Source organism: Parasteatoda tepidariorum, chromosome X1 (genome assembly GCF_043381705.1).
Source record: "Parasteatoda tepidariorum isolate YZ-2023 chromosome X1, CAS_Ptep_4.0, whole genome shotgun sequence".
NCBI lineage: Eukaryota > Metazoa > Arthropoda > Arachnida > Araneae > Theridiidae > Parasteatoda > Parasteatoda tepidariorum.
This window is the reverse complement of record NC_092214.1, coordinates 74863463-74890024: the sequence shown is the minus strand read 5'-3', so window position 1 is coordinate 74890024 and position 26562 is coordinate 74863463. Positions and strand designations below refer to the sequence as shown.

The window sequence follows — 26562 nt, the reverse complement described above, 5'->3', positions numbered from 1 at the left end:
ATTCCTATTCATATTCTTTCTTTGAAATTAGAATTGTTTTTTACTGAAGCTCATTACCTTCAAACATTTTTACCTTTTCCTAAAATTGAAAACATTTTGCCACCACTTTTTATTTTAATGAATATGAAAATATAAAAATTATCATAATTTAACAACATGCCCTTCGAGTAAACACGTTACAAAACGTGTCATGTCTACAGTAAGAAATTATTGCTTATAACTAAGGGCCGGATTTTGATGACATTTGCATGTTTTTGCATTTTTGGACATTTTTTGTCTTTTAGAGCATTTTTTTAGATTTATAGGGCATTTTTCTTGAAATTTTGGGGCGTATTTTGCATTTTAATGCATTTTTTAAAGTTTTCTGTTAATTTCTTACAATTTTTATTATTTTTTATCAATTTTCATTATTACACTGGCTTCCAAACAATAAAGAAAATCTATAGGATATTAACAGGTGAAGCAACATCTTTTCAAATTGAAGAAGAATTGTCAGTTAGTAAGACCGTCTTTTTCAAGTACGCACCTATAACCAAAGAATATATAACCTATAACATCAGTAGACGTTGAAAGAAGCTTTTGCAGGAATGAAAATTTACTTTCAGACAAGAGACGCTCGTTTACATTTCAAAATATCAAAGAACATTCAATAATCCAATGTAATTCTGATATTTAGTAATATTATTAGATGGAAGTTGTTATATCCATTAAAGTTTCTATACAAAATAAAAATATTTTGGTGTCAATATATTTTCCTTTTTTTGTTATTTTAGGATATAAAACATACTTTTCAAACTTTAATGAGCGTAGAACAAGTATTGCATTGCTTTATATCTTTTAAATGACTCATAATAATTTTAAAGAGCAAAAAAAATTTTTAATTCAATATTTTTACTTTATTTAAGGCATTTTTTGCGCAATTTTTGTATTTTTAAGGGCATTTTTTGCCCTTTTTAAGGGCATTTTTTGCACTTTTTAAGGGCATTAGTCGAGATTTTTTAGGTCATCAAAATCCGGGCTCTACTTATAACTCTTTGCTAAGAAATGATTAAAAAAAAAAAAATACTTATATGTAATTTTAATATTATTATTTTTTTTTTGTTTATCTTCTCCAAAATCGTGTTTTGATTAATAAAAATATTAATGCAGTAGAAATTACATAATATATTGTTAAAACTAAAATAATAATAAAAAAAGATTTCTTGAACGAAAAAAAATTGTGTGTTTCCCCTCGAAAAAATTGTTTGCGCTACGTCTGTTCATTAAATGTTATTTTCGGAGAGCTACAATTTTCTAATTATAATTGATTGTTCCTCTGGAGATTTAGAATTAAACAAAGGGGAGGTTTAATTAACGTTAATTTCCTTTCATTTGCATTGAGTAACCTACCTTTTAAAATGATTATAAAACCTCTATGTTTAATCCGCAACGCAACGGAGGCAACACTATTGGCATTAATTATATTTCAGACTCATAAAAAAGAACAATAGAATCTTATCGTGACGCTGCCTCAGGCTCTCCGTGATTAAAAATATCTTAATACTTTAATTATAATTTTTCTTATTTATTTAAACTTTTTTCTTGATTTATAAAATTTTACTCTGAGATTAGTAACTTAATAACTTTTGTTTCACAACGAAATTCTTGTTTCACAGTTATCTAAATTAAATCAGATTTAGCACTGACAGAGTGAAGGCTAAAAACAAATAAATATTAAGTTAACAGAGGCATATTGTAATGAATTATTAGCATAGTGTGCAAAGATCCCTATTGAGGTATAAATTTTGGATCCAAAAATAAAAGAGCCACGGCATAAAACTATCAAGTAATGTATCCAAGCCTTCAGTTGACATCCCGTGAAGAGTTATAAAAGAACGAATGTTTAATACACATGATGGGAATGGGGCCTCTTTATGTTGGGAGGGGGAACACTTCCGGTAGCTGGGTCAAAATACCCGACGGGGAAAGGAAGCAAGTGAAAAATCCCTACCTAATTCCCTAGACGCTAACTGGTGTGGCCGGATGTTGTTATTTGCTTTTGTAGTCATTCTCGTCACTGTGGGATGTATGGTACGTTTATTTTATTTTATATTATATTTCTCTTATAAAACTTCATATATTTAATATCTATTAAACTTTTATCGATTTTCTGTCTTGTGACCTATTATTATAATAAGCAATTGATTATTTTATACAAACTTTGAGTTCCCAAAATCTACCGGATGAACTTTTTACGAAGAACTGAATCCTTTTCTCAGCTGTTAATTAAATAATTCTGCTATTTTTGTTCTCCTCTATTTTATATTTCTTAAGCAACGTTTTAAGCTGATTATGTTACTGATCAAATTAATAACCATAGTAAGCCAGTTAATCTCTAAATGTAATTCATACTCAGTAACAATAGTAGGCAGTGTAGGATGGGAAACAAAAAAAGTTTTTGTTCCTTCATCCTATTTATATGAGAAATGAAATGAAGTATTATTGAGTCCGATTCTTTATACTCAAATTTCTGAAATATACTTGATTAATAGCATGCTTATATTTAGTAAACAATAATTGATCCAATAATAGAAAAATTTACAAAGAAGCTCCTTAGGTTTTTTTTTTCTTCCTTTCAAAGAATACAATCCTTTTATTTGATAAATAGAATCGAAAAAATATCCATATCAGCTTTTTTTGCTACAAATGATGTATAATTTCTTTGGATATGGCACTTTTTATTTCTTAAGGTTCACCTGTTGTACCACCAGCTGTATGTATTAAGAAAGCATATTGAAAATGATATCTTTTTGTATTTATTATTAATCAAATTTTATAAATAAAGTGAAACTTACTATAAACCAAATAGAACTTTTAGTGGTAACAATTTTTTTAAAAATTATCTTGTTATCTAACTATATTTATGTATGTTATGAAAGTTTGCTAATAAGTAAAGATTGATATTTTGCCAAACATTTTATCATTGATTTTATTAATTTTACTTTGAAGAAATAAGTTCATTAGAATTAAATTTTTTGATAGCCAATTCAAATAATTAGATTATACATTAAAATTATTAATTTGTAATAAATAAATATTTATATAAAATAAAAGTTTTGACAACTTTTGGGCAACAACCCATGAACTCGTACTAACTTTAATTGAAATAACAAATATTTATTTGACCAAACACTCAATATTGAGTAATTTCATCATCAAATAATATGCTAATTTTTACGTAAAAATAATACACTATATGAAGTCCTTTTATGTCTTATAATTAAAATATATTGTTTCCTTAAAAAAAATGTTTTTTGAATTAAATTATTTGAATTTTTAAAATTAATTATAAATTAACAATTTTTAATTTATTTAAAAATCCAACAATTCCAAAGAAACCAAACTAAAAATTAAATTGCTTTAATTTAATACAATGTTTTAGCTATTTCTATCTTATTACATACTAAAAGGTAAAACATAAATTGTTTTTGGAAAAGTCACTGAATGAAATAGTAATATGTCCTAGGGTCCAATGAAACATTCTCAAAGGTTTTGCAGGTTAGATTATAGAAAAGAAAACAATTTCAAGAAAGAAAAAGATATAAATAAAATGTAAAGATATAATATGTCTATAATTATATTCAACTATTAGCTTCTGTGAGTGAATAATTTTCTTGTTTTATAAGGTTAAAAATATTCTTGCTGACAGATTACAAGAAAATATTTGTAACTTGGTCAGATGTTTTGCGAAAATAATTTCTGAGAAATTTGATTTGAATTATCCAGATAATATTAATGCATACACATGTTTTTTACTATGATTCAAATGTAATGAACAAGTGACAAAGTAATAAAAAGATTATTTTAACTAATGCATTGCTTCGTTTCTTCGTATTTGAGTTTTAATTTAAATTATTGATCATTTATTTCAATACTATTAGGATGAGAATTAGTGAATAACATATAGTGAGAGATTTAAAAAGTGGTCATATTACAGTGAAACCTCGATTTTACGTTTTCCGTTGATCTAGCATTAATAAAACACATGAAGTGGGATAACGTAAAATTGGGGCTTAAAAATTTACACTAATGAGATGAACTACTGGAAAAAGAGTGTAATCTTAAACAGTTTTTGTTCTTTGATACAATTGTTACAATATCACTTTCAATATTTTTGCAAACTTGTTTTATGGCATACATTCGCAAATGTTTCAGAGTTTTCATGCTTTCAAACTTTTGATCAGTTGTGGCTATATCCTCTGATATTTTTTACTTATCTTCATCGTCTTCATCTCTATAATTCGAAGCAAGCTTTAAATCAGATGTTGAAGAAATCTAAAAGTAATGGGATATCTGCAATCGATATGCACGCCATCGACTTTAAAAGATCTTCTGACATTCAATTTTGTATTGTAGGGCCAATGTTCCCATTAAATACTAAGAAGCTTTATGAAACCCATTTGTAAATCATTTTAGTCAATACTGCCAATGCTATAAAAATCAAATTTAGAGCTTCCAGAATATTTAATTTTGCTTTAGAAGCATCTTGCAGATCACTCAAATCACGAAAATAAATGATTACCTAACCAATTGTTTAGTGTAACATTCTTTAAATGATTGGATAATTCTAAGATTCAAAGATTGAAGTTTGCTGGAAAAAATTCCACTTGCAAATTTTACAATTTAAGCTCTTATACTTCCTTTAACTACTCTTCCCGTGCTTTGCCCATCCCACCACCCTACTGATTTTAAATAAAAGGGAAAGTCCTTCTCACAGACAAAAGGATTTAAGGATAAAATAGAAAGAATGTTTTACAAGTTAAATTAATAGCTAATAATCAAGTCTCTTTTTTTAAAAAAGGGAAGCAAAAGAAAACGAAAAAAAAGTTTGTGCAAGCTTTTTAGAAAAAAATTATTTTTAACATTTAGAAAAACAAATAAAACAGGATTTTCTTATAAAGGGTAACGTAAAATCCGGGTAAATATGACCTTATTGGTATAAGCAATTTTCACGAACCAGCAGAAAATGACGTAAGAAGTAGGATAACATACAAAATGGACAGCATAAAGCCGGGATTTCACCGTATATGGACACCCTGAAACAAAAGCATTAATATATTTTTTGCAATAGTAATTTGAAATTATCAGTGATATGCTTAAATGCATTTTAATCAGTTATGCTTAAAACTGCAGTTGATAAGATTGATAATGAAGTTTGCTCATATGATCATGTATAATAGATGGATCATATATCTGTTTCACTGGTACACGTAATTTTAATCTGCAGTTGAACCTTGATCCTTTGTCCCTATACCTTTTGTTTTCCCATATGTATCATCTTGTTTTGCTGATCCTGTCTGTGGTCATAATTTTATAATGTTAATAACACTCGTTAAAATCGTTTTTGGAAGTTAATGACACACATTTGAAATAAAAAGTTATTTTGCTTAAAGAAGAAAAACAGAAATTTTTGATGTTAATGATGAAGAAAATTTTGATTTGTTACAGTTTATGCAAAATGCCCCAAACATCACATTTGATGTTTCTGCATCGGTTGTTGGAAATAGTGAAACCTGTGGTATAATGTTGATTGAAAAACTGATTGCAGAAACTGAAGAAGTGCTAATGATGTTAGTGAAGATGAGTGTAACAAAACCATAGTCAGTGGCAATTTTTAAGGGAGACCTCAAAGCCTTTAAACACTGAGAAACTTTCTTTATTCTCACTAATTTGTAGAAGAAAAACAGTAATCTGCAGGGTATCCGCACACCTGGAAAGTCCTGAAAAATCATGGAAAGTCATGAATTTTGGTATTAAACAAAATTTGTCATGAAATGTCATGATTTTAACTATATTTTTAAAAAAATCATGAAAAGTCATGGATTTAGGTTGCCGAAAAATTAAATTTTTAAAATGGAATTTACACCCCCCCTCCCAATTTCATAGTGTTCGGAATATCTGAATTTGTAACAAAATCCCCACCCACAGTCATATTTGATTTGATTTGATTTTGTTCTTTAAAAATTATGGTGTTCTGTCTAAAAATAAAATAAAAAAACATCATTTCTAGAGCGAATTATCTTTTAAACTTCTGTTATTTCAGAATTTTTGTTATTATTTATTATTTTATCAATTTAAAATTTTAGCTAAAGGCAAGCCAGTCATTGGCGAATTTTTTTACTCCGAAATTAGAACAGAAAAATCAGGAGTATTTTTTTCCTTTTCCATGAACAAGAAAAGTATCTTTAGAATGTAATTCTGCAGGAAAAAGAATATTCGCTTTTGTATTTTATTGCTTCAACTCTTTCTTTAGTCTGTTTTTTAAATTTAAAACCTATAAATATGAAGATGCAGAGTATAACAGTTTTGGTTTTACCTATCATTTCAATGAATGTTTTTTTAAATTTATTGTTGTGTTTTTGTCGGAGAAAATAGTAACTTCGTTACGTCATAAAAAATTCTGTTAAAAATTCTGTTTGTTAAGTCATAAAAAATTCTTGGAATTAGTCATGGAAAGTCATGAATTTGAAAATCTAAAATGTAGCAGATACCCTGAATCTGTTACAAATGACAAAAATTTATTATTTGGGATAAGAAGAAAAGAGTGTGTTCAAACTAAAATTTATGTATGTTATAAATAATTCATTTATCTTTCTTTTGCATCATAAATATTTTTTTTTTAAATTTTTGTTAATTTATTTCTTCTTTTTTAATTTTTATACTTTTTCAAGTTGCATTATTTGACGTATTCGAAATGAATGGTCCTGTGAGAAATTAAAATCGATTCAGCAATGTTTTATTTTAAAACTCTTAGCCCTAGAACTCCTTAATTCCTACTTACTCAAACATTATCTGCTGAATTAAAATTCAGTGGCTCGACAACCCATGGAGGGGCAAAGCCAACTGTGCCCATTTCAGTTTTCTTGACCTTTGGGCTCTGGAGTGCAAGAGCAGATGTTCTGGTTGCCTGGTCAGCCCAGTGCGGAGCCCCAAGTGTTTAGTTCTCAAGCACAGGGGTGCCACTCTTCAGTCCTGTGAACTGAAATCAGTCTTGAGAAAAGATCAGTGGGATGAAATCCAATCTTCAATTAATATTTATTTCCATTTAGTTATGTAAATTAAGTTTTAAAAGTAAAAATTAAATTTTCTTTTTCCTTAAAAAAAGAAAAAAATTACTAAGTATAAGATTATTTTTTTTAAGAAAAATGGAATTTATGGAAATAGGACAAAATTTGATGATGAAGTGAAAGATAAATACAGATATGAATTGTGATTGGTGTAAAAAGATGAGGTTAGCTGTTATTTTTATTTCGTTTGCTGTAAAAAAAGTAAAATAAAGAAAAGAAAATATTTTTTTTTTTAAATGTTATTCTTATAAGGGATCATTCTCATGTAAATTGATCTATAATAAATTTCTGAAAAATTTTGCTAAATAACGCTAGGTCGTGTTAATTGATCAAAAAATGAGTTCAGTCTTGAATTTTTTTTTTTTGAGTGGCATCTATGCAAACATGCTTGGTACTCATTTTATCAGCTCACTGAAGGAATGAAAGGCTGCTGAACTACTGTTATCTGCTTAACTACCATAAGTTTAATAATTATTCCAAGAACAATGTCTTTGCTAACTTATTTTTCTTATTCTTCCTTGGTTCTTTTTCTTCTTCCTCCAGTCAAAATTATGATTTGCATAAATATTTATCAAGAGGAATTAGAAAGGATTGTAAATTTGCCTAATCAAACAGGTCTTAACTCACTAGTTATTAGTTGTATTTCACATTGAAAGACAGACTTAGATAAAATAAAAAACTTTCTGCGAACACAAAACCTCAATTTAAGAACTTTTTCAAAGCAATTTATTGACTCTTGTAACTAGTTTCAACCCTTTTGTCCTGAATAACCTTTTCACTACTGAAGTATACAGAAATATTGCAGAAAAAATATTTTACTGTTCCGAATTTCTATTTGACTCCCATAAGTCATAATAAGATAATCAAAATATGAATTATGCTGCCAAAAGGCTAGTAGTTTTTAGTATGTACATGTGGACCTTCAGTTTTAACCAGGGTTGGCTTGTTGAAACCAAGTAATTTAAAAAAACACAAAAACAAAAAAAAACAAGCTTGTTTTTTTTTAAGTATTTAATGTAATTAAATTTTTTATTATTTATATAAATTCTTTCAGTTTGATAGTAACAAATTAAAAAAGTGGAAAAAGTCTTCCAATTTTAAGCAGGGTTTGTTGATTTAAATCAAATTATTTTTTAAAAAAAATCATTGATTTAAATCAACTGATTTTTTTTAAATATATATTGATTTTAAAAGTTAAAAAACAGTATTTCAATTATTGATACTTTTATTTATTTCTTTTCTTAGTTTTAAAATTTTTTTTAAATAAATTGCTACATTAATTAATTTTAGTTAACGAAATTACTTTCTTTCTCGATGTGTGTTAAATTCCAACACATTTGAAATTACATTTTTGAAAATCTATTGATTCTTGAGATTGAAAGTACAGATTAAAGTAAACATTTAATGCTGTCATAATATAGACTTGCATAGCTGTAGAAAGTAATTAATAAACATGAATTCTTGTTTAAAAAAAATGCAAATAATGTTAATTAAAATTCTACCTTTTGATTGAAAAAGCATGGAATTAAAATCTACATTATATTTTATTGATGTAGAATTAAAAATGAATATTTTAATATAAAAATATATAGATTAAATATTTATTTATTTTTTGATGAATTACTACATTTATAAACACAATCTGTTACATTTATTTTGTCATTTTAAAAATCAAGAGGGAAAAAAAAGAAATCACAATTTTAACCCACTGACGGTTCTGCACGTAAAAAGTCGCATTTTAACATGCAGTCTTCTCTGCATAGCAAAACCGGTTTTTCCATGTTAATAGATAGTTGAATAGTGTATAGGGGAGAAACATTCTCCCAAATTTACCCATTTGCTTAACCGCCAAAGGGTTAAATTAAAATTATGGTTTGCTAATTGAAACTTTGCTTTAATAGTTAAAGTACAGGGGTCTGTTCAAGCCAAATTTACTACGGTTTAGCGGTACCTTCACAATTTCAACATTAGGAAAAACTGTAGAATAATTTCACAAAATATTTTTACTTCAAATTTTATTTTTGTATCTTGTAAGAAACGATAAATCCATATTTTTACAATATTTTTGTGTTGATTTTTTAATATAATTTTTTATTTTCACAAATTATGCCGAAATTTTCACAAAATAAATCTCTCAGAAAAACCTAAACAGACCCCTGAAGTACTCTTTAAATTCTCTATTTCAGCTAGTCTTTAAATTTCAATCATGCATTTGTTTCAAACCCTGCATTCAAAGCTATGTATTATAACGAAGTTTAGTAAGTTAGAGCTACTAAAATATTGTTTTAATGTTAATTTAATTTTGACTAAACATTTATAAAGTATTTTTAATCATAAATTAAATTTCTTACCTTGTATTTGAATAAAAAAAAAAAATCGGATTTTTTTTATTTTTAAAAAAAAAATCATGAATCCTGATTTTAAGCTTAATTCTTGCTGGAAATCTATATTATTTGAAAGAAGCATAAATCTACAATTTTTAAATGTTAGGCCGAAATGATTTTCCACAAAAATATTTATATTGAACAGGGTTGGCACTTCGTCCNATCGGATTTTTTTTATTTTTTTAAAAAAAATCACGAATCCTGATTTTAAGCTTAATTCTTGCTGGAAATCTATATTATTTGAAAGAAGCATAAATCTGCAATTTTTAAATGTTAGGCCGAAATGATTTTCCACAAAAATATTTATATTGAACAGGGTTGGCACTTCGTCCAGAGGAAATCTATTTTAATTAATTGTTAATTGTTAAATTGTAAGAATAACTCAAATTTGAACAAATTTAATCTAGTAACAGTAAGTTTAAAGTTTTTCTTTTACTTTTTTTAAAATATTTATTTCTAATTGGTTTCTTGAAGAATTTAAAATTCTTCAAAAAACCAATTATAAATGCAGTAAATTATATTCATTATTGTAATTTTTAAATGAAATTTTTCATATATTTAAAAAAAATCTATCAAAGACAAAAATTAAATTTATTCAAATTCTTTTTTTTCTTTCTTATTTAATGCTGCAATACACCAATAAGAATATTGTTAAATTTAAAGCTTCATCATGTTAAAATAAATGACAAAAAGTAGTTTATTCTTTATTTTCCAAGCCGTTAGTACTAAAACATACCTTTACATTTTTGTATGTTTATATTTATGCAGTCCATTTGTCTTTTTCATATTTTTTTTTATCATTCTATGACTTTTAATTATTTTTTAATTGAAAAAATATTTTGATTTGAATACCTCACACTCATTTAAATCAAAATTTATATTGATTCAATAAATAAAAAAACAAGAAATGTTTATTTTAGAACAATTAATTGTTATTACTGCTACTAAGTGTAATCTGCTAAATAATGACAATGTTGAATTACGAAATTTTTATATACACTAACAATTAGAAGGTAAGCTAACTTTTACGTGTATGCACTTCTAAAAAATTTTTTTAGATATAAAGTTGCTTGTTAAGTGGAGTTGTAAAATAAAAAGTATGCTTATTCAAAATCTTAAGTTTTAGTTTTTACTTTATTCATGGTCACTTATTTTTGAAAAGTGAATTTTATTTGGTATTTTTTATAAAAATAATCAATAGTTAAGAAAATCTCTGGGAAAACTTTTTAATGGTTAAATTATTATTAATTTGAGACTTAGTATGTTATTCAACCTTTAAATAGAAAAAAAAAACTTTTTTCTAACCCTGGTTTTAACTAAGTTAAAGAATATGAACATTTCAAATATTAAATTGCACTTAGAGTAGTAACAAACGTGCCTATTGTTATGTTATGGTCAATTTAAATAAAATGATGAATAGATTTAATGATTACTATTTAGGAAATTTAAAAAAAAAAATTAGTTTTCTCAAAGTACAATGCAATACTACATTAAACCTCACTTTCAAAAATATTTGTAACTGTGCAAACCACACAAAATAACTAACTATTGAAAAGAATCTAACATTAATTATAAAAATAAATGGTTGAAGGTTTTACAGAATGGAAGACAAAGATTTTGGAAAAAGTTAAATATTATTTAAATAATTCCAAATTGAGTTTTTATCCTAGTGTTACCGTTATTGATAATGATTTGTTTGAGAAAATTAAAATACTTAAGAATAAGTTTATTATTACAGTTGTTAATAATATTTTTTTACATTTTTTTGAAGCTAAGTATCTTGAGTTTAATGATTTTAAAGCTTTTAGATATATTGATGATTTAATTTTATTTAATTGTGATAATTATGATTTTATTTTTAATATTTACCCTAAAGATTTGGTTTTGAAGAGGACTAATGATAATTGCTTAAATGTTGAATATTTAGATTTTAAAATTGATATTGCTAATAACCAAATTAAAATTGGTGTTTATGATAAAAGGAAAGCTTTTTAGTTTAAAATTATTTTTTTCCGTAATTTTGATACCGATTTCTGCAGTAAAATTTTCAAAAATTTAGTCTTTTATCACTTGTCTGGAATTAATAAAATTTGCAATAATGTTGAATGCTTTCAAGAAATCTGAAAAATCAGAAAAAAAATCTGAAAATCTTTTAAAAAATCTGAAAAGTAATGGTTTTCCTTTTAATTTCTGTAATTTTGAATTTAAAATTAAAGAAATGATTAAAAATTGTTAGTTCTGTTTTTCTTTTAATAGGGCATGATCGAGTCTTAGCTGAGTTGCCCCAGTTAAGCATTTCTACTAATGATGGCACAGCTTTCTTGCTCTTTTCTTTTTTCTTCCTTCTGTGCATTAAATTAGGGGACACTTTTTCGTTAATTTCATTTTAGTTGAAGATCTGTAATGTGTTGTGTTTTTTTGGTTAGGATTTATTATTTTTAAGTAAGTTTTTGAACATTGTTTTCCTTTGTGTTAGTTTAAGAATTATACTTTTGTATTTGGTTTTTGTAATTTGTATTTTATCTTCTCTCTACCTGGACTTCTGGCAAAACCTTTGGGGTACAGAGAGAGCAACTTAGATATTTGTCATGCTCTGGATAGAAAGGATTTTGCTTTTATGACTTCTAGGGTTGGTACCCCCTGATGACATCAGCTTAGGTTGTCATATTTTTCATTGTTTTCTTCTTTATATATTTTATTGGTTTCAATTTTCTGATGGAATTTCTGCTGCATAGCACGTTTTTCCACTCGAAATATAGTTTCTAATTGCTTTTTTAATAATTTTGATTTCTCTTCTTATAATTATCAAAATAAATCTAATTCTTGGGGGTAACATTTCAAAATTAAAGAAAAAAACACAAAGTTAAAGTTATTAAATATATTTGTATAAACATAAAACAATTAATTAAAGTAGACATAAAAATATTACTAAATAGATATGAAATTAAATACTCATAATACTATGAGATTTCACTTGACTACTATGCTGTCATTAATTTCGCCATACATACAAAGGTGCACATACATGGACCTACCTGCATGTTCTCGATTGTATTATTTTTAAATATTGAGTAAAAATAAATTTAAAGCTTCATTTAGATCACACAACTACTAAGTCAAAATTAAAAAAATATTATTTTCAGAATAACTAAGCTATAAAATATTTAAAATTACTTATGTTTTCATGCACATGGATTTGGCGTCATTTTTCGAAAATTAATTCTGTTTGTGTAGAACTCTAACCAAATAACTTACATGTTCTACATCAATTGGAATCCCCAAATACCTTAAACATCTAAAAATATTTCAATAAAGGTAAAACTATAAATTTTATTTTAATGTGTTAGCGAAGAAGCGAAGGTCCGCATATGTACACCGAGGTAATGAAGAGGTTAATTTTAACGAAATTTGCGATAAAAATCTTTCTTCATATACAAAATCTCAATTAAAAAACTCTCTGCAAGCAATTCATTAACTCTTGTAACTAGTTTCAACCCTTTCGCTTTACCAAATTTTGAGGATATTTGTTCTAAAAATTGTCAATTTTTTTAAAAAGTGATTTTAATTCTTATAAAACTCTATATATAGAGTTTTATAAGAATTAAAATGTATAGAATGTTATGCATAGATAGAATTTTATACATATCAGTACATTTTTCTTTAAATTTAGCAGTTTTTGGAAGATACAAAACTAGTTTTTGACTTACCAAATTTTCTGTCTTTGTATCCAAATTTTCTAAAATTGACTGTGTGGTAGAATATAGAATTTTTTATCATTTATTTATATAGATATATATTGTGTATTTTTTGTTACACATTGTATACATATACAATGTGTAAGCAAAATACATATACATTGCATATTTTTTGTCTACTCTATAATTTAGTATATTGTAATAATCAGAACTTACCTTTTATAATACTGAGTAATTTTAAAAAAGTTTCTGCATTGGATATCTGTTGAAGCAGTAGAAAATGTTCAAAGGACTTTTGTCTTATATAAACCATTTCAGACTTAATTATGTGAAATTGTTAGTGCAAATGAGGTAATTGATTTGAAAAACTGAATTTTTTTACCAAACATTATGTAAGGTGCTAAAATGAGATTATTGATAGTGAGGTATTAAATGTGGATGCAAAAAAATAAAATCAGAATCTACTTGTAAATTTATTAACCTAAATAAGCCATTTATTATTTGAAACAAATACCGTCTAATATTATGATATTTTGTTTTAAATCTTTATATTTTGGTAAACTTAAAAATTTTATTTAAATCTGATTTAGAATATTTTTAACCATTTACTGCATTATACTTGTAAATAAAGCTGTATTTTGTAATTAAAGATTCACGAGTAAATAAAAATTATTATTAGTGAGTGTTGTTTCTCAGTATTAAGAAGCATTTATATTATAGGACTATGAGTATAGCTAAAATGTAGCATTGAAGATGATTTGTAGAGAAGATGCTGAAATACATGTCTTCTTCAAATTTATTAGCTTATAAAGTGCAGTTTTAAGGAAAAGCAGTAAGTCTAACTATTTCTGGGATACAATAATATATCAGTTTCTGAAGAAATAGCAGCTTCATGATATTTTCTCTTCCAAGGTAATAAATAAAAATGTTCTGACAGTTACTCAACATATTTTTCTTGTATATTTAGTATTAATGTTTTAAATTTTATTAACTAAGTAGAAATAACCTAATAAAAGTGTTTTAAAACATTCCGATTAAATTAATTTTCTTTGATTTATATTAAATCATTTGTGCTTTGAATATATTAATTATATATATTATTCTGACCTTAATAAATTTTCAGGCATGTGCATCATATATATAAATGTGTATAAACTCATGAGAAATAACTGCATTTTGTAGTCGTTTTGCCCAGATCCAAAACTTGCTGTTTTTCAGGCAAGACATTAATGTAGAAAGCAAGGAAAATGTGAAATATTTAGCTTAAGAATTCTGAGACAAAAGTGTGTTCTCGTTTCCCCTCTCCACAAAATTTCAGTTATCAAGTTTTACAGTTCACAAACTCAATTGTGAGCTAAGTCGGGAAAAATCATACAGATGGGGTAAAATGAGTACACGGGGTAAAATGTGTATATGTTAAAAAAACATCTATTTCCTCGTTTTTATATTGAGAAAGTTTGTTTAATATTTGCATAGACATTTACTGGGATTGCAGCAAGCATTTTTGTTCCAGTTTTTATGCTTACAAACTATCTGTTTATGAACAACTTATTCAATATGTTAGTTTAACCTGTTCATGAACTTTCTTCTAATAACATTAAAAACTGGTAAAAACTATTAATATTAGTTCAAACTGGAGGGGCATCTAAAGAACAGATCTACATAAAAATGCAAGAATAAATTTCAAAATTCTATTTATTATGAATTGTTTTTTGAGGTGGGGTAAAATAGGTATATGGTTAGGTTTAGCTAAGTATTGTATGATAGATTTTTTTATTTATTTCTGTGTTAGCTTTAATATGTATCTAATGCTCTCTATTTTATAATGAATTAGCTAAAATGTAATTTATTTGTTTGATTACAGCCTTACATAGTAATTTTAACACTAAAAACAAAGTTTCTTTTAAATTTTATTTTTTAAAGAGAAGAATGATGGGAGAAATAGCAATATGACAGACTTATTATACAATTAAGAAAGTTACCAAAATAGCATGATGGTACAACTTAGTGAGCATATCTAAAGGTACAAATGAGTTTTAATGCAAGTTTCTACCTTAATATTGCAATTTTTTCATGGAAAACAAAACAATTTCCTTAAAATAATTAAATTGAATAAAAAATACATGTCTGCTATAAAAACTATTACAGTTTTTTTTGATGAAATTGCTTAGAGTTTAGCAAAATATACTGCATCCAAAGTGTGAAACCTAATTTTAATAGCCACAAACATTAACTCTGTAATTTAATAATACAAAAAAAATTTTTTTTAACATTTAATTTTAAGATATAATTATGATATATTTATTTAAGAGTATTTTTATTTCTAAAATAATAATTATGTATATATTTTCTTGAACTGAAATATACACTAATTTTAGAACTATACCCACTTTACCCCTTTTCTGGGATATAGTAGGGTTTGTTTATTTTTTTCTCCTTGAAATTGTGTATTTTTGCTAAATTATAATTATTGCGTTAATTTTTTCATTGGTTTTTTTTCCACATATTTTCATCAGCTCTTGAGTAGATTAATTTATTCATTAAATACAACCTAAATTATTATAAGTCACTCTCATCTTGCAATGTTTTGTCTTCATTATTTAAAGACATTAATTGTACATTGAATAACTTTTAGGAACATTACAATTTCCCCAAAGATTAAACATTAAAATTTGTCATTGGTTTTTCTAATTTGTCATTGGTTTCCTCACATATTTTCATCGACATTCTCAAATTTGTGAAATCTCGATATACTGTTGAGTTAACCTTAAAAGAATTCTTTTCCACTTTTGCTTTTGTATAATTGTTATTGAAATGTTTTAGAGCAAAAATTATCTATTCTTTTTCATTTATTAGTAAACAAATTTCAAATATATGCTGACCATCCTTTGGACTACAGCTTTGCTTTTTTTTCTTTCTTTTTTTCTTTTTTGTAGTATAGGAGTCACTAAAATTTAGTGAAATTCCATATGAAAAGTATTTTTACATAGATATTTAATTAATAACTAGAAATTTAACTCTTCCTCATTGCAACTCCCCTACTCTTTATAATAATTGATTCACAATTATATTTACTTGCTTCTCAAACAATATATTACAACCTGCAAACAAAAGATGTTTTATGTTTACTTCATTAATTCCAATTAGATTTATTAAAACAACACTAAAAGCTCGAATTTCGCCGTGTTAAGTATATTGTTTAACTTTTTATTTTGACTAATGCCTGGTTTATAATATTTTAATTTTATTTTAAACTTTATTTATAGCATTCATATAGAAATCTTAAAATTATTTTTCAACTTAGAAAAGTTTATTTTATTTTAAATATTTTAGGATTAATTGTGTAGTTGCTAAAAGTTGTCGTTGAAAATGATATGTAGAGGGAATGCTGAAACACGTGTCTTCTTCAAATTTGTCACCGTATAAAGTACAGTTCTCAAGGGACACAGTTAGTTTGTCCAGTTTTGGCAGTTCAGGGATTCAAGAATCAAGTAGATCTTCAAGTACTAGCAGCTTACATGACTCACGTCCTTCCAAGGTATTATTTGTGTTTTTATCTTAGCCTTTCATAGTTTATTTATTAGTACATAGCTGCCATTACTACTGGATTTTCCAGTAGACTACTGGATTTTGCTAGTTTCTCCTGGTTTAATAAAAATTCTCCTGATTTTTATACATTTTGAAAATTCCCTTGAATTGAGTAAGTTTTCTAAAAAAGCATCCCTTATTGAAATAGAATTTTTGCTCAAATTATTTCTTGTTTGAATGTTCAATAAATATTATTAATATAGGATGAAGTGAGCCTCGTTTATAGAAATCAGTTTAAAACTTTTTCATTCTTAAATTTTCAGTTTATTTTTATTCTTAATTCCTTTTTTAAATTAATTAAAAAAATTTGTTAACTATCTTTGATGAGTTAAATGCCTATTACTGTTCAAAATTATGAGTAAACATAATGCATAACATTTTAAGTTCATTTATTGCTAATCATAACTGTATAATATTCCAGTTTTCCTATTTTGATAATGCTAAAATTCCCTATGTGTAAAATATTTAGTATTATTATCATGAAGTTTATTTTATTTTACAAAGTCTACTGGATTTCTTCCTATCCATGTTGGCAGCTATGTTAGTATATATTTTTCATACAATTTACAGTTCAAGATGACAAATTTATGAAAAAGTGTATTTTTGTTGTTTGTGGAAGAAAGTTATATTTTTAATCTTTTACAGATAACCATTAAAGTGTACACAAAAGTCTTATGTGCAGATATGGAATACAAAACCCTGTGTATCACTCCACAGACCACTAGCAAAGATGTTGTGAGGATGTTGCTGTCTAAGTTCAAAGTGAAGCATAGAGACCCTAATTTATTTTATCTTACAATGGAAGTTTGGGTTCGGAAAACAGGTATGACATTCATTGGATAGGTTTATTTTTCATTTTTCTGATATCTATAAATACTACATTTCTAAATAAATGCATGCAAATTCCCTAAAAATATTTAGTAGCTTTTGTAGAAATAGTAAGAAAAAAAATCTCAAAAGTACTTTTGAAACATTTTTGTTCATAGTAGGGATTTCGATTCTGTTGCACCACTTTAATAGAATGTTTTGAGTTTCTCTCAAAATATATGCTGCAGTATTGTTTATAAATTATATTTAGTTATAAGGTGGCTTAGTTATATTTTTTAAATTTTATAAGCTTTATTTTTAAAATTTATCATGAAAAAAAAACTTAAAATTGAAGGATGCTGGGACAGGGCTCTCACATTTGTCAGGGAATTTGACTTAGGCTCCAAAAAATCAGGGAAAATAGTTTACAAAATCCTTTCTTATACCTGGAATATAATAATAATAATTTTATTTTTGAACTAACCAGCTTCACTAACAGTAATCAATTACTGAGATTTTAGTTAAATAATCATATCTATTACAATCATCCCTTGTAAAAAAAATCAGCATTTCAGTAAAACTTTTCATGGTATCCTTATGTAGAGATATTTTGTTGCTTACAAAATCTAATGTTAGACATTAGAATTTAAAAAAAAATTATTTTTTCTGTTGAAGAAAATAAAATGTTTGGACTTTTTTTGAAATTTTCTTTAAATACCTGGAAAAGTTAAGGAAATTAATTTTTGAAATTATATGAAAACTTTTCTCTGAGCATTTGAGAGTTTATTGCATATTAATATAAATACATAAATATTGGTTATGGCTTGAGTTTTTGAGAAAACAGTTCAAATATGTTTGTAGCCTTGCTACCTGATGCAAAAATTTATTTGCAAAGATCTAAAAACCTGTAAACATATTGATTCTCAAGCATTGTCTCTGACTTGTTTGAATGTGAAATGGCAAAATGAAAACAGAGTAAAGATATTGACTTAATACTTAAATCCTTGGGAATCAGTCTTTTATTTATACATTATATATTTAAAAACATTAACTTCAAAAACTGAAATGTGTCTTAAAAATTATTTTTATTTAGCCTCTTAATAAATATTATCAGATAGTTTACGAGAAAAAAATTAATATTGTTTCTGTAACAAAATTTTTTAGACCAAAATTGGTTAAATGTACCGGGAAAAATAGTACCAAAATAACTAGTTAATATTTAGTATGTGCATTGTAAATAAAATATTTGAATTTTGTTAGGTATTCCAATCAGATCTGTTGTTAGCTTGGAAGATGATGCTCATCCAGCTGAGCTTCAAGTTTGTCATCCAAGAGGAGAATCTAAGTAAGCTAATTTTGGTTGTTTCTAGAATATAGTCTGAAAGAATGCAGATGTACACCAATAGAGTAGGAAAAAAGGCCAAATACAATGAATAGTTCCTATTATTCATTGAAAAGGGGAAGAAATTTTTTTTTAAATATGGGGATTTTTTTAGACCAAATGTTTCACCTTGTTTCTGCGAGTAAAGGTGGTTTTTTATGTCTCTTTGGGTTCTTGTATTAATAACTTGCCTAACCATAAAAAGGGAACATATTGTCTTAAATTCATACCCAAAAGATTGTTTTCACCTGATAATTGCATGTTACAAACAAATCATAAGTTATTCAAAACATTTTGCATAGCAGCTGCATAATGTCATAACTTTCATTTTGTTAGTTTTTATTAAATGACACTGAATACTGTCAGTAGTAAGATTGTGTGATATATATATATTAATTATTCATGTATATTATTCACATTTATATTTACAGATTTTCCTTAAAAATGAGAAGAGGTGGCTTAGTGAAAGTGTTTGGAGGCAGTTGTTTGATGGCCGGGGTGAGGAATCTGTTAAATTATATATTTTTTCAATTTTGTTTTGTTTTTCTTTTGTTTGGTATTGTTACAATCATTTTTATTTTAATGTAATTTAATTTATATATTTATTTCTTTGATTTGCAATGTTTTGATCCTTTTTTCCATGTTGCACTTTTATAAGTAAACTTAGTTACTTTTATTTTCTTGTTTAATAAATTTTAGCTAGTCTCTCTCTGCTCTGGTGTAAAAACCAAATTGTATACCAGTCTGAAAGAGTTAATTGTTAAAATGTTCAAAACTTAAGAGAAAACATAATGTAGCCCCTTTTTGGGTCATAATTAGCCATATTATTTTATATCTACTATCATCAGTTTTTAATATATTGCAACCTAAATTGAAATCAATTTCTGTGGAGGAGAATAAAATTTGCTAATAATTTTATTCTCCATTGAAACAATAACTTGTTTGAAAATTTAAAATTTAAGGTATTCCTTGTAATTAATTTAATTTAACCTCTCAATTGGTATTATCTTTTAGTTAAATGAATGTATATATTTGAGTATTTATTCTGGTCCTTTTTAATATTGTATTTTTACTTTTACAGTCATTATATAAAAGTCTTCTGGTATCTGATAAAACAACCACTAGTGATTTAATTCAACTAGTTTTAAACTGCTACAATTCACGGGAAGCAATTGAAAACTTTTCAATTTATGAAATTTCTTGCAATAAAGACTGTAAGTAAAGTTTTTTTGTTTTTTACTAAAATATATACACTACAAAAACTAAAAGTATATTTTTTATTCGAACTTAGTACATAGGTTTTTTTTTAAAAATTTCCGAGCTTGAATTATGTCCATAATGGAAATTTTGCTGCATGCATATAATGTAACCTTCAGAAATATTATCCTTCTGAATTGATGCAACAAGAACAGATTTTTTAAACTTAAATTGCTGAACCTATTTTAAGAGTTTTGTTTAAGGAATTTTGCTCCCCTTTTTAAAAAACTTTTCTCTAATTCCTTTAATGCAAAAGTATAATAGTTTTCTTGATGATTATTATATTGTTTAAAACTTTAATTTGGCTACACATATTATTATATTTTTTTAACAACACCTCTCTGCACCAGTGAAACCTCATGTTTTGATGATTTCTGTAAATAGCATCATTTTTTACTGTTTTATTTCCAAATTTTTTTTAAAATTTTCTATTATATAGACTGTTTCATAAGAAAAATAATTTGAAAAGAATATTATTCGGAAATGCTAACTGGTGTATAAAAACATTTGACATGTTTATTACAAAAGCTATGAAAATTTATTGCTAAAGTTTTAAATTTATTTACAAATGGTGCTGATGGATTGAATCATTCTCTAATATGTTTATTTTAACACTATATATATGTATATGTGAATGAATAAATATGGTGCTGGCTAATTGGAATATCCTGTTCTTTGCAAACTGCCAATGGTATTTACTAAGCTTATTGCATGGAGCATAGTAGTTTCATTGTGATTTCTGCAACTTGTCTAGAGTTGGATAGTTTGATTAGCCTATAATATATATATATTGTACATTATATTGCACTTTTACTGAGTTGCGATATCATTCATAATTACAGTAATATAATATTATAATTTTGAATTAAATTGCACTCCTTTATTAATGTCTGGAGCATGAATTAGATTTTGTTCTATCTACTCAGGTTAATTTTGAAGGTTATTAAGTACAAAATAAATAAATAATTTAACTTCCATCTAGTAAAGGTGCATATTCTACTAATTAATCTTTCTAAACTGTTTTAGTCAAGATTTCACAATGTAAGTGGATTTTCATTTTGCTTTCTCGTAAAATGTGGCTTTTTTAAGATTCCATATCATTCTTTCTGGGATGCAATGTACAATGTGGTATTTTTTGTTGTAGATGAAAGACAACTATTAAGTAATGAATATCCTCTTCAAATTCAACAACTATGGCCTACTAAAGAACAGTTTGCATTTCAACTACGGCGAAATGTGGAAGGATTTCAAAAGCAAATCAATTTAAAGGTAATTCTTTACTAATTTTATACATTTTTAGCATTATTATATTGCTATTTTATATCCAAAAAACAGTTATGGTGTGTAAAGTTCTACCAAAATATAAAAATTTACTGATACTAATGTTTTCAAGAATTACTGCTGCATATACACCTCATTTTAATTATTCATTTTCAATTACTTATCATTAATTTGTTTTGTAATTGGGTGAAGGAAAATAATCCATAACTTTTATTGTTCAGAGCAACCATTAGTAAGAAAAAAAGCTTGATTGAAACATAAAATCAGTAGTTTTTAATGTCTTACTTTATCCATTTTTAAAAAAATCCCATCATAATGGTTTTTATTAGTAATATGCTTAAAGATGCTTCAAAAGTTGGGTATTGTTTTAAAATGTTTTTCTTTGGAGATAAAAAGATGAAATAGAATTTTACATGAAGCATAATAAGTAAAGAAATAAGCAAAAATAAATTATTTATATGGAGGATAAGCATACCAAAGGAAATTGTCGCTGTTAAAATATTTTCATTCCAAAAAAAGAAATTATTGGCCTTGTAATTTACATTTTATTTTGTATCTCCTTAAAAGTTTCCTAAATAATAGTCATTTCTACACAATCATTGTTAATTTGTAGTGGATGTAAAACAATAATAGAAATACTGAATATTAAGTAGATTGGATTGAATGCTGGGCTCAATGACAAGATTAAAAAACTATAAGACAAATATGACGTCAGAACAAATTATAGATATACCTAACATACAGTAAAAACAACTGCTCTGCACCACTGTGAAATTTCATTCAAGAATTAAAAAAGATAATTATTAAATAAGGGTTACAAATTTAGAAGTGAGATTATTCAATATATGCATATATACAGGTTCAGCCCAAGTGTTCAAAAGTTTAAGATATTAAAGCCAAAATTGAATAACTTTAAAAAGTTATCTTATTAATGCTATGAATAGATATCCATGAATGAAAAGGAAAGAGAAATAGAAAATGTCCTCAAACAACATAAATCTAAAAATTCACTGTCAAAAATAAGAAATTTCTGAGCTTTTTTGCAGGTAGAACCAGATCTTCTAAATGGTCAAGCAGTATAAAAATAAAAAGCATACTGTGGTTAGAAAAATTAAGAGCAGACACATAGTTTCTTGAACTCTTTGTCTTGGAAAAGCTAAAACTGTCTTTCATGAAGTGTATGAACAGTGATAAAATGAAACATTAATAAATATACTATAAAGATCTGATAAAAATGTCTTCCAAACAAAACAATGATGTTTAGGGATGAGAACTGCTCAGTAGGCAAAGTAAACTAGGTTTATTTGACTATCCTAATTAGAGGAAATGTATCTGGGCAAAAGAAGAAAAAAAGACTGCTTGCTTGTTATTAAAATTTTAACAATCCATAATGTTTCAAGATTGTAAAAATGCATTTTTTGGATTACATGAATATTAAAAAAACGTATATAGGACATTTTATTTAATGTGTATTGTTTAAAATATCTGGCAATTTTTATTATTTTATAATCAAAAACATTGAAATTAATAGTGATTTTATAGGTTGAAGTTTTCTTTGATCCTATTCGTTTGCGTGTTACTTGTTTAATTAAATTGGTTGTGTAAATAATTTTTATTTTATAATGATCTTTTATTTTAACATTTTGCAGGTGCCTTGGTTTAAAAGCCATGAGAAATCTAATCGGACAAATGTACAGTGGATTTATGAAAAAAATAATTTGAGATTGCAAGCACTTTCAGAAAATGAAGATGCTTTTAATACTTATGAAAACTGTTTTTATATATGAAGTTTACTAGTCTGTTTGAGATGTATTTTATATTGTTAAAATATTCTTCATTTACATAATTTATATTCTTGTCATTGTATTGTTTTACACCATAAAGTATTGTAAATTTTTTGTGCAAATAATTTTACATATTTTTTTTGTAAATTTTTATGTAGATTGATATCTATGTATTGCACCAGTCACTTCTTTTTTATTATTTGAGTCATTCTTTAGAAATGAACAAATGTCTACTTGATATCATTCTACTAATGATTCTTCGATTTGTTAGTATTTTACTCAACCTTATAAGGATGTTTTAATGTCTAGGATATGAATTTATTTTTTTTTAAAAAAATTATCTTCTAAAAAAAGTATATGGACAGCTACAATGCCTCCCATCAAGTATAATTTTATGTTATTACAGGAATGTTAAAGACATTGACTGTCCTGCAATTTATATGAGTTTGTTTTTCCTTAGCTATCAAATTATGATAAGTCTAAAACAATTAGCTATTTTTTTTAAACAAGCCATTTATCTTTTTTATTTTGCAATTTTCTAACTTTTTAAGTGTATACTTGTTAAAACAATAGTTCTTATAGAGCTTAACTTCTTCCCTATAGTTGTTGTTGAACTTTTATGTACCTGATCATGATTTATTTATTATTGCTGTTTCCAGTCATGTAAATTTACTGTCAACTATAAAATGTACATAATTTCATTTATGTTTAGAAAATCACTTATAAAGGTATGTCACCATGACTGTACAATTTACTCATTACTGTAATAACACAGTATGATGCATTCAAAATTAAGTTAACTAAATCTTTTTAATGTTGGAAAAATAAATAATGGTGATTAAGTTCGCTTTTTTAATTTAAGTTCATTACCATTTTATTTAAGCTTGTTACAATAAAAATTTGCAATATATTAGAGATTATGCAGCATTTCCAATTAATTTAAATTGGGAAATAGAAGTAAACAACTTAATGTTGGATTTTCTGGTAATTGTAGAAGCTAATTTTTCTGTTCTAATAAGTGCCTTACCTCCAGTGCAATTTTTAATTAAGAAATACTCATTGTTATATGAATTCTTCATTAATAACTTTATCCTTTAATGTGCCTTAAGATATTGTGCCTATTTTTCTACTTCATTTCTACATTTCTCTACTTCATTGTCCCTATTATTCTACTTTAATGCTGTCTTTGTGGGGGAATACATTTAGGATGAAAATAAAATATCTCAGAAAGTTGTGATCCAATTTTAATGTGGCTTATTTTATATGATAAAGCTTATTAATATCTTGTATGGTGTAATTGCTCTGTGAAATTTGATATTTTATTGGACTTTTTGCAGTTACATAAAAATATTTTTAAAATAAAACAACTATTACAATACTTTTGGTTGATAATATTTAATAACAAAGTCACATCAAAATGATATAAAAATTTTCTGAGACATTTGCAATAGAAATATATAATTTCCCCTAGGATAACTACTACTCACTAACGGTGAAAAACAAGATGAAATCTATTGAATCTCTCATTATTTGTAACTTATTTACTGACTATAAACTTAACAGGCAGTTAGTTATATTCATTGTCATATTTTTAGTCCATCTTAGTTTTATAGGGTATTAGCATAAGTCATTAATTTTTTATTTTGTTTCATTTAGACTGTTTTTACGAACTTTTCCATTCATCAATTGTTTTTACTCATTTTCAGATAACTGTTTGCTCTTTTTATTTGTATGTTTTCAGAGCATTAATGTATAATAAATAATAAAGTAAAAATGTTGTATAGTATCGACCATTTTTAGAAGAAGTATTTTAAGACTGTTCATTCTACTTTTTGTAATTGTAAAACATGTGAAAGCGTTCGCAAACTATTTGATAATTTGTGAAAAATTATTATTTATGTGATTTTTAAACAAAGATTTATAAAGGTTTTGTGTGATTGTTAACCAGTTTTTATCATAAATGTTTCATTACTTAGAGCTAAATGTGATATTAAGCCAAAGTGAACATATATATACAGATCTCAAATTATCATTTATATTGCACTATGTTCTATCATGTCATTGAATTTTTATATACAAACACCTACTTTAAGGTGATGGTTTCATATTGCATTATTTTGTTTATCCATTTGCACAATTGAATGTACTCATGTGTAAGCCTTTATATAATTAGATAAAATATTGCTTTAAAATGAATACATTTGACTAGACAAAAATATTAAAACCTTTGAGCTTAAATCAATTTTCAAATAATATATATATTTTTTGTGTATTTGTATGAAAATTTTATAAAATCATTGTTTAGCAAAATTTGCCGTCTCAAAATTTCACTTTCTGTTGTTTAATTTTAATCCCAACTATAACTAAAATGTAAGCTCAATTTTTTTTCTATATTTTGTATTTACTCATGATTTAATGCTCTAAATTATAAAATCACATTTAAATTGAGCTTTTTTTTTTCTTTTTTTTTTTAAGTTGTTATAAAATGAGTAAAGTCTGTTAAGAATCTGAAAACATCTAGTTATTTTATATGCCTTGTGATGAACTTAAAAAGCTACTTAGATTAAAAAATTTTATTTGTTTCAAATACACCTTATTTTAGTTATTTGTTTCAAAAACTTAATAAGCATCAAGCATCTGATTTTCAGGAAACTAAACTAATAATAAATTTGGATAGTATCTCTTGCTATTATCTCTTAATGATTTGCTTATTACTTACTGGCTATACTGGCAGATACTTGGTATTTCTTGGTAAAAATCTATGTCTGTTGGTTTTATACATAAAAATACATGTTTTACATAATTTCCTTTTTACTCAATTCCGAAAAAAAATTGTTAGTTACCTTGTTTCTTTTTCAAAAACCTTTGATGAAACCAATCATTTTGAACAACCACCACAGTATCTTTAAAAGATGGTAAAAAGGTTTGTAGAAAATTGCCTCAATCACATTTTAAATGTTTGTCAATACAGCAATTTGTTTCTGCAATATTTGTCAATAAAGGGACAAAATGAAAATAATCTTGTCTCAATATTTTGAACTCTTATGATGATGCATTGTATATTATATATCTGAAATAATAAAACTTTTGCTATAAAACACTAGTTCCAATCTAAATTTATTTTTATCAATATGAATTGTTTTGTTATTTTTTTAATTCTGTGGAAAACGTATATGAAATATTAGATATAAAAGTATTTTATTTTTATGTATAGTTTCATACCAAAATCTACATATGTATATCTTTGTAGAATGTTATAGCAAATAGAAATGAATGTTA

General features: G+C 25.7%; 1 protein-coding gene across 2 annotated transcripts; it reads left to right on the top strand.

Moving 5' to 3' along the window:
* The first annotated feature begins 1849 nt into the window (after positions 1-1849).
* On the top strand, positions 1850-26381 carry LOC107452121 (RA domain-containing protein rau). Of its 2 annotated transcripts, none has more exons than XM_016068436.3 (9): positions 1850-2070; positions 13906-14097; positions 16519-16723; positions 17419-17596; positions 18841-18925; positions 19393-19459; positions 20043-20175; positions 21363-21487; positions 23149-26381. In XM_016068436.3, exons 3-9 carry the CDS (start codon positions 16571-16573, stop codon positions 23284-23286), a joined length of 879 nt encoding a protein of 292 aa, XP_015923922.1. In that variant the 5' UTR covers positions 1850-2070; positions 13906-14097; positions 16519-16570; the 3' UTR covers positions 23287-26381. The 2 variants fall into 2 exon arrangements, with proteins under 2 accessions (XP_015923922.1, XP_015923923.1); XM_016068437.3 differs by having other exon boundaries at positions 1923-2070; positions 13906-14017.
* Positions 26382-26562: the final 181 nt, after the last annotated feature.